Raw genomic sequence first — 17,239 nt, forward strand, 5'->3', positions numbered from 1 at the left:
GAGCTGCCAAGGAGGTGGGTCACGCCGCCAGTTCATGGTGCAGGTGAGCAGGGCATCTGATTTCCAAGTGAAATCCTGCCTCTGAATGGTCCCCGGACAGCCTGTCCTTGTTTATAACCCCCATCCCCTGAGAACAGCGATTGCTCACTCTGGCATGTGATAAGGCCGTTGCTTTGTGGGGAGGAAACTCAACTCTCCCGAAATCCACCCCTCCTCCCTTCCCTCCTCCCCCCACAGCCCCTTGGCCAATTTGGGCATCGGCGTGCCTGGTCAGTCCCCTCTCAAACCAGCTCATGTGACCCAGGGCTGGCTATAAATAGCCAAGGAACCGTGGACAAAGACAGAATCCCAGAGTTTGAGAAGAGCTCAGAGGAAAGGAGGTCGGTGTTCGGCAAGACAAGGGTCTTCAGCTCTTCAGGCCAGCGCGTGATCTGGAAGCCAGAAGCAGAATGGATTATAAGTCAGGTCTGATCCATGACTCGAACCCCATGGAAAACCTGGAGAAGCAGCTGATCTGCCCCATCTGTCTGGAGATGTTCACCAAGCCCGTGGTCATCCTGCCCTGCCAGCACAACCTGTGCCGAAAATGTGCCAACGATATCTTTCAGGTCAGTGCTCGGAGGGGCCCGAACGGCCCACCTGCCCAGATCCCCTCGCACAGCTGGCCCTGACTCGAGCTAGGCTCTGGGTCAGTGTATTCTTCTCTCAGGGGCAGCCTGGGACACCAGACCGGAGTCAAAGGGCCCAGGATTAGCGTCTCAGCTAGGGCCAGTCACAACTTCTCTGGGACTCAGTTTCCCCCTCTAGAAACCGAAGGAGTTGGACTGCATCATCTCGACAATTCTGTCTCCACCCCATGACCTCCCCTGTCCCTGCCACCTTCTCCACCTCGGCTCCTTCCCCAAAGCCTCCCGTGGGGCCTGGAAGGGGGTGGGGAGACAGTTGGCTGCCCCTGCCCTTCTCCATGACGCAAGGTTTTTTCCCACTAGTGCTGCCCCTAATCCTCTCATCCTCCTCGCTCTTTTGATAAGGTTGTTGACCAATGAGTTCCAAGAGGCAACTATCTTAGTAATCAAAGGGGGGTGAGGAGAGAAGAGAGAGAAACCAGACCCCTCCGGCCAGAGCCAGGGTGGCAGGGGGCCCAGAGCCCTGGGGTGGCAGTGGAGAAGGGGGAGGGGCTGGGCCAGGAGGCAGGTGATCAGGGAGGCAGTGTCTCCCCCAGCTAAGGGAGCACAGCTGTTCCTGAACGGGAGGGGAACCTTTCTCTAGAGAGGGAGGGGGTCTTGGGGTGGATGGATCAGGCGCTAGTCTGGGGGAGAAACCTCCAAATTAGAAGAAGGTAATATTCAGTAGCTGACAGTTATTAAATTCAAAGACACAAATATATTATCTCATTTGAGCTTCAAAACACACGAGGAGATAGGAGTCTAAGCCTGAGAAAGAGCTTGCCCAGGGCCATACAATGAAAAAGTGTCTTGGATGGGATTTATCCTGACTTTCAACAACATCAAAGCAATTTTGGTTGGTGACTCTGTGCTACAGTTGCACCATCTGTGAAATGGGTCCATCCTCATTAGAACTCGGGATCATAGATTTCAACATCTAGAATTAGGAAGGACCTTGTTAAAGCCCAAACCTCTTTTTAAAAATTTACAAATGAGTAAACTGAGGTCCAGGGAACTCAAGGTCATATAAGTTGTAAGCTTCAAAAGTAGGAGTATAAAGTTTCTATTGGTTGATTCCATGGAAGAAGGAGACTAGGAAACAGAGTGAATCTTGGTTGGGGAGTAGCAGAGGAAGGATACTTCTCTGACTCGATTTCTCCTTTATTCGTGGCGTCCACAGGCAGCCAACCCGTACTGGTCCAACCGGGGTGGCTCCATTTCAGGAGGCCGTTTCCGATGTCCTTCCTGCCGCCATGAGGTGATCATGGACAGACACGGGGTATACGGGCTTCAGAGGAACCTGCTGGTGGAGAACATCATTGACATCTATAAACAGGAGTGTTCAAGGTCAGTTCCTCCCGCACGTCCTCTGGGCTGCTGAGTGGAGGCAGAGGGGGAGTCCGTGGAGAGGACGGGGAGAGGTCTCTCTTCTCTCTGGCCAAGCTCTTGGAAGAAGGTTTGGATCCTAGACTCCATCCTGCCTTCTTACCCTCCCATCCTCCCCACAAAACCAGAGCCAGATTCTGCATCTGGCTAACCACCGCCAGAGCTCACTGTCCGTAGCTTCAAAGCCTTGATGGGTCTGATCTAGTAAGGCTTCCCTTGCCAGGAGCCCAAGGAATGGACACCAATTACCTTACACTCAGGCCCTAAGTATGTATGTATATATATAAATATATGATGGAAGAGATGGATGGATGATTGAACCACCTTCTGGGGTGGTGATAATAATACTAATATTATTAGCAATATTAGTAATATTTCATTAAAAGAATACCCAAGATTTACTTCAAAATCCTTTACAAATATTCTCATTTTTATTCTTGTGACAAACCTACGAAGTCGATGCTATTATTATCTCCATTTTATAGATGAGGAAACTGAGGTAGACAGGGTTAAGGATCACACAACTAGGCTGGATTTGAACTCAGACCTTAGAGACACCAGGTCCAACATGCCATCCACTGCACCCCACACTGCCAGTGCTAAAGAGTTTTGGAAAAGGGAAAAAAGATTAAAAAGTGGAGAAGAAATTTTAAAAACTGAAACTTTAGGATGGTGAGACCAATTTTGGGAATCTTCTTCAATGGAAAAAAGTAAGAACAGCCATAATATTGAGTAGTGACAGAATAATAATCAACATTAATTTATCATTATCATTAATTACATTTATCATTAATTTACACATAATTGGCTTTTTTGATCCTCCAGAACAACCTGTGAAGGAAGTAGTATAAGTATTATAGGATCCATTTTGTGGATAAGGAAACTGAGGTTCAGAGAAGGGAAATGGTCTGCTGGAGGTTACCCAGCTAATTGGCAGCTCACTGACCCTCAGGCAGAATTATGTGGTGCTCACTCCAGTGCTGGGGCCCAGAAGCTGTCAGGGAAGTAGCTGTGGTGGCCCATTTTCCTAAGTGCCCCTTCCCCTCCAGCTTCTCATCTAAACTCTTTACCAAGCACCATCAGGTCAGGGGAGCTGATTCAGGGAGCTTCCTAGTAGGACTTCTGTTTTCTGATGTAAAGTAGAGATAAGGAGACAAAGGACAAAAGGAAACAGGGGTTCCTGGAAAGACATTTTAAGAAAAAATACTGCCCCAATTTTTTAGATTATGAGAGGTAGAAGGGGCCTTCAGAATTGGGAGGGGACTTAGAACACAGAATTTCAGAGCTTAGAAGAACTTTACAACAGAGAATGTCAGAACTGGGAGAACCTTTAGAACAGAGAATGTCAGAACTGGGAAAATCAGAATGTCTGAGAGAGACCTTAGAACCCAGAATGTCACAACTGAGAATGGTCTTAGAACCTGGGATGTCAGAGCTGGGAGGGCCTTAGAACCCAGGAGGTCAGAGCTGGGAGGGCCCTTAGAACCCAGGAGGTCAGAGCTGGGAGGGTCCTTAGAACCCAGGAGGTCAGAGCTGGGAGGGCCTTAGAACCCAGGAGGTCAGAGCTGGGAGGGCCCTTAGAACACGGGATGTCAGAGCTGGGAGGAGTCACAGAGTGCTATACTTGAAAGTGGGAGAACCAGCTTCAAATCCTGTCCTTTCCCAGTGGGGTGACTTCTCTGGGCCTGCTTCCTCATCCATAAAATGAGGATAATACCTCCAGTCTCTCCCTTTCAGAGCTATTGTGGGGCTTAAATGAGATAATGTTTGTAAAGAGCTCTGCAAACCTTAAAATGCCGTGTAAATATCCCCTGCTTCATCAGCACAGGCACCTGCACAAACACACTCAGACACAGACACACACACAGAGACAAATACACAAGTGCACACACACACACACACACACATACACACGCACACACGCACACACACAATCAGAACTAGCAACTAAGATCCAGAGGATGATCTCAAACCACAGCATGAGCCAACGGTCCGAGTAGGAAGCCGAGTCTCCTGGCTCTCTCTTTCCACTCAGCCGTACCCCTTCTTGTTAATTATTAGTAATAATAATGTCATACTGCAACAATCAAAAATCAGCCTGCTGATAAGAACTGAAGGGAGGAGAGGTGTCAAACATATGTTTCAACAGCCACACACAGCCCACAACACTCCAGCATGTGGCCCGAACCAAGCTAAAATGTGATTGTGAAATGCTTAACAAAATTAATTAAAAAATTAGAAAGCCGGGTATGGGTTTTTTAGTTAACGTGCAGCTGGCAGACATGCTTATTACAGGTCACTTGACCCCATTTCCATTTGAGCTGATGGTGACATCGAGTCTGACCAGAAGAAAATAAATAAGGTGGGAAAAGAAAGAGGTGGGAAGTGTCTCTTGGTTGAGGAATTATGGCATCAGCCCTGGAAAGGATGTTAGAAGTCATCCAGAGGCCCAGAGAGGTGAAATGAGTTATCTCAGATCACAGGTAGCTCAGCAAGCTGAGACTAGAACCAGGTTTACAACCCAAGCCTGCATCTCGGGGCTGGCTTCTTTTGCTGCATTACACAGACTCAGGACGAAAATTGGAAGAAGGGGTGTATGACAAACACTAAGGGGATCGAGGAAAGGATGAAAGAAGGCGGGAAAGAATTTCGGAGGACCTGCGTTCAAATTTTAGTTCTACTATTTACTGCCTGTGTGAGAAATCCTTTCTCTGCCTCAGTTTCCAAATCTGTAAGATAAGAAGCTCCAACAACTCCATGAAAGTCAGTTGGAATGGTCAAAGAGGGCTTCCTGGAGGGAGGGAGTATCTGAAGCAGGTTTTGAAGGAGAGGAGAGGTATGAATTAGTGGAGAAAAAACAGGTGAAAATTAAGAGTTAAGAAATAGGGAAGGGCAAGCCCTGGTTTAGGAAGGGAATCTTTTCTGGGAAGACCCTTTCCCCACTTCCTCTGCTCATTCAGAATACCATTCCTTTCCTAGCTGTGTGACCCTGGGTAAATAACTTAATCGCTCTGTTTCTCATTTTCATCATCCATAAAATGAGGAGATTGGACTTGATGGCCTCTAATTCCAGCTCTGACTCTAGAACCCTATTTTGAGCCTCCTACATCTAACAAAAACCCCAAACTGGGCTAGCTGCCCTTTTCCCTGGGAACAGGAGCGGGCATTGGCTTATTTGGGATCAGAGTTCTGTTACCAGCCACATGGAGAACATGTTTGTTCCTGGGGCAGAGCTTTGGGGAGGGGATGGGGGTTGGGGGGAATCTCTGAAGTCTCCATTTGCTGCTCGGAGGCCCTGAGGACCAGAGCAGGGAGAGGGGTGGATGAGACTGTTAGCTCTTTCAGGGAGGGGCAGGACCCAGGGAGCGCTCCAATGACCCATGCTGGATTCCCCCCCTCAGCCGGCCCCTGCAGAAGGGTACCCACCCGATGTGTAAGGAGCACGAGGATGAGAAGATCAACATTTATTGCCTGACCTGCGAGGTGCCCACCTGCTCAATGTGCAAGGTGTTTGGGGCCCACAAGGCCTGTGAGGTGGCCCCCCTGCAGAATGTCTTCCAAGGCCAGAAGGTAAGGGAGAGCCTTGGCCGGGACCTGGGGAGGGCTGGCTTTACAATTCATGCTTCATGTTGCTGATTGGAGCTCAGGGGATGTGCTGATTTGGACCTTTCAGGAATAGCCTTGAAGGGACTTCCCGGGACGCTGGGAGAAGCTATCTCCCCCCCACCCCCAAATCTGAGGAGGGAGGCCTGAGGTCACTTGTTATATTTACTGTCACTTGAGAGATGTGGGGTGTGGCTCTAGGGAAAAGCCAGACCCCAAGGGATAGCGCCTCCTGCTTTGCCCCTCTCCCCATAGGCCATCTCAGGTCACAGGGCTATTCCTACAGTAGGGGGTAGAGAGGCTGTTTGCCTTCTAAATTATCTACAAATTCCTCCTCCAAACCTTTCCTACATTCCCCAGGATTTAAGAAAATCCCATTTTCTTATCCTTGGGACAAACTAGGTACAGTGAGGAGGGGGCTGAGAAGGGAGCCTCTACCCACTTTCCGCCAGTGATACCTTCTTTTTCTCTTCCTCTCTTACACAACCTCTCTTGGCCCCTTACATCTTTCCTTGTTATCAATCTTTTTCTCTTCTTTTCTATTCCCCCCCTCCAAATCTAGTCCTGGCTATGCTACTAACTACTCAGGAAGTCATTGTCACAGGATTTCAGAGCTGGAGGAGACCTCCATGGGCCTCAGTTTCCTCATCTGTAAAAATAGAGAGTATGAACTGGTTGGTTTTTGAGGTCCCGTTTAATTCTAAGATTCTGTGTTCTAAAATCCCTTTGAGCTTTTTAATGTTTCATATTATTATTTTTCCTCCTTTTTTAATTCTTAGTTTTAAGAAACAACTCTTTGGCAAAGTGGGAGGGATATAGCTAAGAATGAAGGTGATATAAAAAGCAAAATTTAAAAATAAAAACATCATATACTCCAAGAACTAAATGGCTCTAATCGAATATTCGATGATTCTGTGATTCCCTTTTCAAGCTAAAACCTGCCACTGGTCCCTAGATATAGAGAGATTCCCCAACCCTCCAGGGAAAGGAAAGGGGAGATCTGGAACAGAAATGTCTCTGTTTCTCTTTTCTCATGGGTCAGTAGAGGTTAAATCTATTTTGGTCCTCCTCTATCATTCTTATCCAGACCGAGCTGAGCAACTGCATCTCCATGCTGGTAGCTGGGAACGACAGAGTACAGACGATCATCACCCAGCTGGAAGACTCCTGTAGAGTTACCAAGGTGAGGAATGGGAGAAAGGGCCCAGCCTGGGGAAATTGGAACCACCCACTGTAACCCAACTCTCCCCCCTCCAACTCTAAATAGCCCCTAATGGCTCCTCCAGATGTCATGATTAGAGGCCCAGTGCCCAAGACTGGTGGGGCAGGTATGATGGATGGGAGTTCTGACTGGGAAGGAAAGAAACCATGAGACTTAAAGTTGGAAAAGAAGTCCTTATTTTCCAGATGCAAAAATTGAAACCCAAAATGGTTCAGCAATTTGTTCAAGATTACATAGGTAGTACTTCAAATTTTGGATTGAAACCTAGATCTTCTTTCCAGTCTAATATTCTATGATTTTGTGATTCCTTTCTCTCTGTCTACTGCTTCCTTGGGTATAGTCAGTTCTAGTAATGGTTTTTCTAAATGAAATTAAATTAGCTAACCAAAGGGAAAACAAAACAAAACATTAGTCCAGAAAGAATTTATAAATGATTAAAAAAATTAATATTTCTAGTACACAGATTATTCTCAAAATTAAAAAATACCAACAAATTCCTTTTATGAGATTCAATATAGTACTAATATTAATACTAGGGAAGAATAAAGCAAAGAAAGAGAACCATAGAACAATATCACTAATGAATATTGATTTTTAAAAAAAGTTTAATGAAATCTTTGCAAAACCATCACAGCAATATATATTTTTTTACATTATCCAATAAGAGGAAGCATTGTGGTTAACCAAAAAACTAGAAGACCTGTGGGATCAGGTTAAATTTATATCATAAGAGGCAGCTATGTGGCACTGTGGATAGAGCACCAGCCCTGAAGTCAGGAGGACCTCAGTTCAAATCTGGTCTCTGGCACTTAACACTTCCTTGCTGTGTGACTCTGGGCAAGTCACTTAATTGCCCAATTGCCTCAAAAAATGTTTGTATATCATAGATACAAGGATGGTTCGAAATCAGAGAAACTATTAGCATGATTTATTAAAAACAAAACTACCCCAATGCTTGTTTTTCTGAAATCCACAAGAGTAGAAATCCATATTGGAGAGGGAATTAGATTTTGACCTGTCCTAGAGTTCACACCCTGGATAGCAAGAGCTCTGAGTTAATTGATAGTTAATAATGATTAATTAATTAATAATAAATAGTTTTCAGAACACTTTCCTCAAAAAGCCCATTGGGGTAAGAAAAGTTCTTTCTGGCTATAAATCTAGTATCAAAAGACTATAGAAATGTGAGCTAAAAAGAGACAAAGAATATGTAGCAAGGGATTCTGGAATAAGGGAATCCAGTCCTCCAGAGGAGGTAACCCCGAATCTCTCTCTCTCTTTCTTCAGGAGAATAGCCACCAAGTAAAGGAGGAACTGAGCCAAAAGTTTGATGTTCTGTATGCCATCTTAGATGAGAAGAAGAGTGAGTTGCTACAGAGAATCACTCAGGAGCAAGAGGAGAAGATCAGCTTCATCGAGGCCCTGATACAGCAGTACCGGGAGCAGTTGGAAAAGGCCACCAAACTGGTGGAGACAGCCATCCAATCCATGGATGAGCCAGGAGGAGCCGCCTTCCTGATGGTGAGCAGCTAGACTTTTCAGTATCCCCAGCCAACCCTCCAAAGAATCATAGGATGTCAATGCAATCTTAGCATGTAGAATGGCAGAGAGAGGAGGGATCTTAGAACAAAGAATTCTGAAGCTGGGAGATGCCTAAGAATACAGAATACCAGAAATCCAAGGGAGCTTAGGACATAGAATGTCAGGGGTGGAAGGAACTTAGATACAGAATGTTAGAACTAGGAAGGCCTTTAGAGATTGTGTTGATCCATTCCTCACTGTAAGTCAGAGGAATAAAATGACTAGCTTAAAGTCACACCATGGATAAAGATAAGAACCAGTATGCAAAATCCAGTCTGCCAAGTCTCTACTACAAGGACTTATGTCTTTGAGGGAATCATGGAGGCAGGGGCTAGTCAAACTTCAGGAGTTCCCAACCCATTCCTCCAGGATTTGGTGAGATTAGGGACTTTGTAACAGGGCTTGGGGAGGGTGCCAGGGAAATGATTTTCGACCACAACTATGAGACTGGAAACGTTGTTGGGCAATAATGCCATAGCTGGACCATGGAAACCTAAGTGGCTAGGAAGTCTTTGACTCATGGGTACCCATCTTTGGAGCATCTGAGTGCCCAGTCCAATGGCTGAATCTCTGTCTTCTCTTTTTTCCCCACAGAATGCCAAGCCACTGATCAAAGCGTAAGTAATCTCTGAGGGAGGTAGAAGCTCAGGGGTTTGATGCTCCAATCCCCCAGCAACCTAAAGGGAATTCCCATTTTCTTTATCCTGACCTTTCCTGATGAATTCTGTCCTTGGGAAAGGTTCTGTAACTCTAAGGCCCCGAAATACTTTGCTTCCTTTCCCCTCTCCCCCTATCTCTAACTTTCTGCTTTATCTCCATTATAATCTCTGTGCAATGAAGGGGGAAGGTACTTTCCATAATGGAATGTGCAGAGCTGGGAAGGAAAACTTGTACAAAAAAAAAAGCCTCTGGAAAACAGAATGTCAGAGATTCATAGCACCTTAGAATTTAGAATGTTAAGGCAGAGAGGGGAATCAGTCAATCCTTCAACAATCATGAGGTCTTGAATCCTGCCACAGATTCTTACTAGCAGTTTAATACTGGGCAATCATTTAACCTTTCAACTTCAGTTTCTCTAATTATAAAATGGGAATAATAATGGCACTTATCTCAAAGGATTGTCATATGGACAAAGTACTATGTGACTGTATATTTAGATTAAGGAGCTTACATTCTAATATTAGGGTTTTGAATGTCAAAAATTGAAGGAACCCTCATGAATACCAAATCCAATGCTCCCATTTTTCAGTTAAAAAAACTGAGGCCCTTCAAGTCTGCCCTCAGATATTTAACACTTACTAGTTATATGACCTTGGGAAAGTTACTTAATTCCAACCCCCTCCCCCATAAATAAACAAACAAATGGATGAATAAATGAGTAAATAAATAATTGAGCAAGCAAGCAAACAAATAAATAAAAGAGAATTGAGGTCAACAAAGGTAAAGTCATTTATTTAAGATCACCAGCAAGTAAATAGAGTCAAGATTAGAACCTGGGGGCTCCTGATTTTCAGCCTTTGGGTGACTATTTTCAGGACTGCCTCACTCCCTTCCTGTAGGCATCCCTATGCCAGATCTCCTGTGGCATGGAACAGTACCCTCATCTGGAAGTGGAGTGAGAGGCTAAATAAAGAGGAACCAGTGAGAAACAGGGGGATAAGCAACTCTCAAAGTTGAGAGAATTCAAAGGGAGCTCCTTTCACTGGGCTCTGGAATGGCAAGAGATGAGATCTCAGCCCATCCTGTCTTCTTCTCTTTAGCATCGTGGAAGCATCCAAGGGCTGCCATCTGGGCAAGACAGAACAAGGCTTTGAGAACATGGATTATTTCACCTTGGACCTGGAACACATAGCAGACACCTTGAAAGCAATTGACTTCGGGTCAGGTAATATGGTTGTGAAGGACTGGATCTATTTCCCTACTCACCATAGCAATAGGAAACTGAGAGAAGAGGGAGAGACTTTCCATTACAAAGACATGCCTTTAATCAAGAATCAGGGAATCTTAAAAATGGAAGAGACTTTAGAAGTAATCTGGTTCAAATTTTGCTGACCGATATTCAGACTTTAAAACAGAATGGAAAAAAGCTCTGGATGGGGAGTCAGAAGGCCTCAGTTCTAGTTCAGGCTCATCCGCTAACTAGCCATGTGACTAAAAAAGTCACTTCCCTTCTCTGATCCTCACTTTCATGTCATGGTATCACCTCCTGATGCCATGGTCCTCTTCAAGAATGAAGAACAAATAACCACCTCTTCTGCTATAACATGAAGGAGTTGAGACTAAATGGTCTCTAAGGTCAGCTTTAACATTCCAGTTTAATAATAACATCTCATATTTCCAAAGGTCTTTAACATAAACAAAGAGATTTCCTCACAATGATCCTATGATTGCCATTTTATAGAGCGGAAACTGAGTTTTGCTAAAGTGTCTTTTTAAAAGCATTATCAATATTTGTATCTAAATGAATTAGAATATGATTTTAACAGTAAGAAAAGAACTATTCTATTGGTCAGCTTAAGAAAGGTGGTTTTGGATTTTGAAATATTCAAATGTGTCTGATGTTTAGCAAAATTAAATGACCATGGTCATAGAGTACAAATGTTAGAGCTGAAATTAAAGTTGCAATCTCCTGACAGGATCTAAGGCTCTGTTTACTATCACCCTATCTTTCTTCACTTTCCCCCATGCCTATTCGATTTTCTAAGATCTCTGCTAGTTGATAATCTGTATCTACATTACCCAGTTGTAAAATTCTAACTTTTATGTCCTGAAGCCACTCAAGATCTGACATACTATGGTTAAGGTCTATCCCAGCTCTGACATTCTGTGTTCTAAGGTCCCTCCCAGCTCTAAAATCCTGAATTCTAAGGTTTCCTTCTCCCCCTCCCCAGCTCTGACAGTCTCTGCTTTTCAGTCTCTCTCAGCTCAGACATTCTTCATTTTGAAGTCCCTTCAGCTCTAATAGTCTATAGTCAAAGGTTCCTTCTAGTTCTAACTGTCGGTGATTCCTTTCCTTCAGCTATCCTAGCTAATCTGTAACTTGAAGGCATTCAAAAGACCTCAATTACTTTAATTCATCTCTCCAATCCACTATTTAGGGCAAAGTCTTTATCCTTTAATTTGGAAATGTGCTAACTTCCTTACTGAATAATAAACTCCTGTTGGGAGGTCTGGTGCATTATTTACCTTGGGTTCCCCAAAGTACCTTTTAGTAAGATCTTGGATGACTCAGATTTAGTGTTAGAAGGGACCTCAGATTTTATTAAATCCAAGCTATTCATTTTATGTTGCACTGGGCTGGACACACAGTAAGCCCTTATTAAACTTTTTTTTTTTCATTCAATCTTTCACAAATGAGGAAAAGGAGGCCTTAAAATATTAAGTGGATTGTCAGGTTCATACAGGTAATAAACAATAGAGCTAGGATTGAACCTATAACTCAGTAGATTCTTTTATTTTATATAAATATATATATATATTTACATTGATAAAATTACCCTCAGGTTATAGAGGGTGTGTGTGTGTGTGTGTGTGTAAATAAAATTCATGTTTGTTTCCTTGAATTGGTAGAAGTGAATTCAGGCCTGTCCCGGGGGTAAACATTTTTCCAAACATTCAATCTGATTAATAAACAGGGTCCAGTTAAAGTCAAGGAAGATGATTATGGAGATTAGGGGATTTGTTCCCTGTCTTCAGATCCCAGGAGACAAACTCCCATCAAAGAAAAGAAACTGAGGAGGTGAAACAAATTAAGTGATCATGGAAACCAGAGTGGAAGCTGATCTTGGAAGGCATCTGGTTCAACTCCCCCTACCCTCCACCTTTTACAGATGAGAAAATGGAGGCTGAGAGAGGGGAAGGGATTTCCTAGTTACTTCTAAGCTGGCCCACCCAGGCTTTAAGCCTGGGAGAGCTGAGAAGCTAGTGCAAAAGTCCCCCACCCAGCTTCAAAGGAGTTACGAGAAGATAGAGTACAGAAGGTTGGAGGAACAGGGTGAGCAGCACAAGGCGTGCCAGGCAGGGAGAGGCCTCAAAGGCTTGGCTTCCAGGGCTGAGCCGAGACACACAGTTGAGTTTCCAGGGAGGACCTTGACCTCTGAGCCCAGAGAGCATTCTGCTTGCTGTTGCCAGACCACAGTTATCTCTCCTGTGCCTTTCAGGGAGATGCAGACAAATTGTGTCTTACCCAGAGTCCCTCCTTGAGGCCACAGCAAGATCAGGTGATAGGCAGCCTGTGGCTCTGAAACAAAGGAATGTCACTGTGTCAGCCAGGTTGGGGAGAGGGGGAAGGGAGAAAAAAGGGAAGGGACAAAGGGGGAAAAGGGAAGAGGTCATTCATTCTCCGGGGGAGCTAACACTTGCTGTTCCCCTTTGGCCTTACTCAGCAAACAAGAGGCTGGGAGCAGCTTCTCCATGCTTCAGGACTCCCCTCGGATGGATGAACAAGGGTGGACAGTCTCTGCTTGGGTACATGTGGGAGGTGAGGATGGATGGATGGAGCAAGGAGCCCCAGCTAAATGTTGTTTGCTTTTCATCTACAGATGAGGAAGAAGAAGAGTTCGTTGAGGCAGAGGGGAATGAGGAGGAAGAAGAGGAAGAAGATCCCTCTGGAGGGGAAGGTGGGAGGTGAGGAAGCCTATTTCTCCTTTTGGATCTGTGGGGATCAGATTGAAATGCAAAGTACAAGAGACAAGCTAGGTGATACACTGGATAGAACATTGGCCTGAGAGTCAGGAGGATCTGAGTTCAGATGTGACCTCAGAAACTTGCTTAGGTCAAAACAAAAAAGAAAATGAAAAACAGATTGGGAGAAACTCTGAAAGCAATTCAATGCTCCCAAAGGAAAGCATAGGATTTAAGAGCTCAAGAAAACTTAAAGCATGGGATTTAAGAGATCAAGAAAAGTTAAAGCCAGGATTTAAGAGTTCAAGAAAAGTTAAAGACCACTCCAGACAATTTTTCATTCAGTAAAGAATTCCTCATGTAGAATTGGCCAGGAATCCTGAAACAGGCAGCTGGTCAGCCCAACAAACTGAAGCAAAGTTAAAAGGAAGGTGATGGGATGGATGGATGAGAAGAACTCAAAACATTGTCCTATGGGAACTGCAGTCAAAGGAACCAGATGCCTAATAGGAACATTGGTTTTGGGTTGGAAGGGACATCAGTGATCCATAAATTGAACCCTTTCATTTTACAGATGAGGAAATTGAGGACTGATGGGTTAAGATGGTTTGGCCAAGGTCCCACAAGGCCAAGATTTGCACCCAGGGTCTGTGATTTTAATTCAAGCAAGCTTCCCAATACATCACACTGTTTGTTGAATAGTTAGATTTAGCCTGGAGAAGAGAAGAATAAAAGGAGGGTTATTTTCATCACTTCCTTCAAATATTTGCAAGTTGTCTCATAGTAAAAGGTCTATCAGAGGACTGCCCAATGGAAGTCCCTTGTTTTCAACAGGCAGAATATTTTGCCTGCTGCCATCCCTCCCAACAAGGCTATGCTTCAGTGAGTTAGCTCACTGCCCACCATAGCCCTCCATTATGCAGGTCTGGAATTACAATGGGTGAAAGTTGCAGAGAGGAAAGTTTCAACTTAATGTACTGGAAGAAAAGAAAAGAAAAAAGAAAAACTTCCTTATGATCAGAGCCCAGTGTGGAATAGCTGTTTCATGAGGCAAGAAGGTGTTTCTGAAGATGTTGATGACTGACAGTCAGGGATGTTTTTAAGGAGGGTTTCTTTGCTGGATGTTACTGCATGATCTTTGGGCAGCTAAGGGACATAGTGGACCAAACACTGGGCTTAGAATCAGGAAGACTCATCTTCATGAATCCAAATCTGACCTCAGATTAGCTGTGTGACTCTGACAGATCACTTTACCCTGCCTGCCTCAGTTTCCTCATCTGTAAAATGAACTGAAGTTGGAAATGGCAAACCACTCCAATATTTCAACCAAGAAAACCTCCAAATGGGGTCCATCACAAAGAGTTGGAAACAATTGAAATGCAACTTAACAAAAACATGATCTTTAAGACCCTTTCAGCTCTGACAGTCTGTATTCTAAGACCCCTTTCCTTCTGATATTCTATAATCTAAGGTACCTTCCACAGCTATTATTCTGTATTCCAAGTTTCTCCCTATGCTGTAACATGCCTAGGTTTATACCTCTTGAGGTCGCTTGTTTTATTGTTATAAACTTTTATCTGTTACATTTCTAATACTAAGCCAAAATCTGTTTCTTTGTAACATCCACATCTCTATTCTAGTCTTATTCTGGGAAAGTCTAATAATAATTTATTATTATCATTATTGCTGACAATTATGTATCATTACATGGTTACAAAGAAAGTCATGTTTGATTCCCCATGCCCTATGAGATGGGTAGTATAAACCTTGTCCTCATTTTTCAGCTAGGGAAACTGAAGCCCAGAATTAGGATGTGATTTGCTATATTGTCAGAGCCAGGATCCAAACCCAGGTGGTTTGCTTTTCTCTCTTACTATTTGAACCCAAGAAGATACCCAAAAAAGATCTTGAGAGTTTGTTGTAATAGAATGTAACCCATATATTTGGAGCTATATTATATCATATTTTTAAAAGGGCATAGGGAAAAGAAAGAATTTAAGGCACAAAGCATCATGGTAATAAAGCTGAGGAATATGAAGTCAGAGAACTTTCCAAATGTGAGAAAGTCCTCTGTTTCTTTCACTGTAAATGATGATCTCTGATCATCAGATTTGTGGAACTGATGACCTCTAAGATCTCTTTTGGATCTAGAGTAATCTTTACAGAGATTTCTTCCCATTTCCCACCCCGTTCACGAGTCTCTTGCTTTTTTTTTTTCTTGTAGGAGTACAGGAAGGAGGCAGGAAGAAGAAGAAGCCCTACAATGAGAAAACTCCCAAGAGAGAGAGACAGGGAAGAAAAGAGGCCTCTTCAGGAGGAGTCTCTGTGACAAACCCCGGGCTTAAAGGGATGGAAGATCTGTCTCTGCCAGGTTGCAGAGACTGGATACACCCCATGGCCTAACAAGTGGCCACTCAACCAGGCTTAGAGACTTGTTGAAACAAAAACACAGGACACTTTTCTACGTTGGTGCAAAATGAAATGTTTTGTACAATTTCTTTTTTAATGTTCTTTTTCTTTTTGTATATAACTGTAAATGTCTACAGATCTGGTGCTTTCCAGAAAAAGACTTTGCACATTGTGCAAGGGAGGGAAATCATTGTGTGGAATGGGTAGAAGTGGTCAGAGATGCTGAGGGATTGGGTACTTGGCAGCTGGCCGGGCCCCTCTCCACACCACTTTCTGGGCCTAGAAAGAGTGTACTGTATTTAATGCATATTCCTGTCACACAGGGTACTTACTGACTGAATTTATGTTGCACATTGTTCAAATAAAGGCACAATTCTATCAGATGTTCCTAAAATGGACATGGGGTAGAAGGTGTTCACTTTGTGTCCCTGAATGGTTTAGTGTAAACAGACGGGAGCCTATGGGAACAACCCATGATAGAAGACGGGGGGAGTGAAGGTGTGGGGGAGAGATAAGAGGGCCTGTTCATACAGCATTTTGCGTATTACACATTTCTTTGATGTAGTGGACAGAGTGTTGGCTTTGACATCAGAAAAACCTGCATTCAAATCCAGATTCTTATCCTAGCTTGTATGATCCCAGGGAAGTCACTTAATATCTACGTGCCTCACCCAACTATCCAAAATTTTATTTATTAAAGGAGGATCTAAAATCTATGAAATCTAGAGGCTGGGAAAAATTGTCATCTCGCTCCATCCTCACACACATTTCTTTAAAATTGGTAGCACTCATATCATTATCTCCTTCACAGCTGATGTAACTAAGGCTCCAAGACAAAAGACAAAGGGGGTCACCTGTCAAGATCAGAAGATTAGGAAACAACAGGTCTAATAATAATGTTATTAACAATAGATGACAATTATATGGTGCTTTAAGGTTAATATAGGGCTTTACTTTTCATAATCTAATCCAGCAAGCATTGTAATTGAATGTATCATGAAACAGTCTCCAAAGATATGAATTTGGAAATCACCCAGAGGTCATAGAGTGGGAGTACAGTAGTGGTGAGAACAGGCTGTATGTAATACATCATAAATAAGGGATTACATATGAGAAGGGGGCTAAAGAATGTTATGAAGGAATCCTTTGATGCACTTAATAATATTTTTTCTAATTACATGTAAAGACAGTTTTCAATATTCATTTTTGTGTGTTTTCACTCTTTCTTCTTTCCTCTCCCCTTACCAAGAGAGCAAACAATTTGATATTTGTTTCATATGTACAATTATGTTAAACATATTTCCACATCAGTAATGTTGTGAAAGAATCAGAAGAAAAGAAAAAACCACAAGAAAGAAAAAAACAAGAAATGAAAATAGTATGTTTTCATCTGCATCCTGACTCTATAGATGTCTGCATGTGGTCAGCATTTTTCTTCAGGGATTCCTTGGAATTGTCTTGGATCATTGCACTGCTGAGAAGAATTAAATCTATCATAGTTGATCATCATATAATCTTGCTGTTCATTCTAGATCTTGCACAACGTTCTCCTATTTCTACTCACTTCACTCAGCGTCAGTGCATATAAATCTTTGCAGGTTTTTCTGCTCATGATTTTTTATTACATTTAGTATTCCATTACATTCCTATTGCTTAGCCATTCCCCAATTGATGGGCATTCCCGCAATTTCCAATTATTTGCCACCACAAAAAGAGCTGCTACAAACACTTTTGCACTTGTGAATCCTTT

General features: G+C 43.3%; 1 protein-coding gene across 1 annotated transcript; it reads left to right on the top strand.

Annotated features, from left to right (window-relative positions):
• Positions 1–255: 255 nt before the first annotated feature.
• TRIM63 (tripartite motif containing 63) lies at positions 256–15,907 on the top strand. The gene is made up of 9 exons (XM_051988164.1): positions 256–608; positions 1,846–2,012; positions 5,453–5,621; positions 6,742–6,837; positions 8,164–8,397; positions 9,052–9,074; positions 10,218–10,342; positions 12,999–13,083; positions 15,305–15,907. Exons 1-9 carry the CDS (start codon positions 450–452, stop codon positions 15,345–15,347), a joined length of 1,101 nt encoding a protein of 366 aa, XP_051844124.1. The 5' UTR covers positions 256–449; the 3' UTR covers positions 15,348–15,907.
• Positions 15,908–17,239: the final 1,332 nt, after the last annotated feature.

This window comes from Antechinus flavipes, chromosome 3, assembly GCF_016432865.1.
Source record: "Antechinus flavipes isolate AdamAnt ecotype Samford, QLD, Australia chromosome 3, AdamAnt_v2, whole genome shotgun sequence".
Lineage (NCBI taxonomy): Eukaryota > Metazoa > Chordata > Mammalia > Dasyuromorphia > Dasyuridae > Antechinus > Antechinus flavipes.

Excerpts from the sequence above, each read along its gene's own strand:
- TRIM63 (XM_051988164.1), top strand. The coding sequence starts at position 450 with ATGGATTATAAGTCAGGTCTGATCCATGACTCGAACCCCATGGAAAAC. Across the intron at positions 8,398-9,051 it reads GAGGAGCCGCCTTCCTGATG|AATGCCAAGCCACTGATCAA; the intron begins GTGAGCAGCTAG and ends TTTTCCCCACAG. Across the intron at positions 13,084-15,304 it reads TCTGGAGGGGAAGGTGGGAG|GAGTACAGGAAGGAGGCAGG; the intron begins GTGAGGAAGCCT and ends TTTTTCTTGTAG.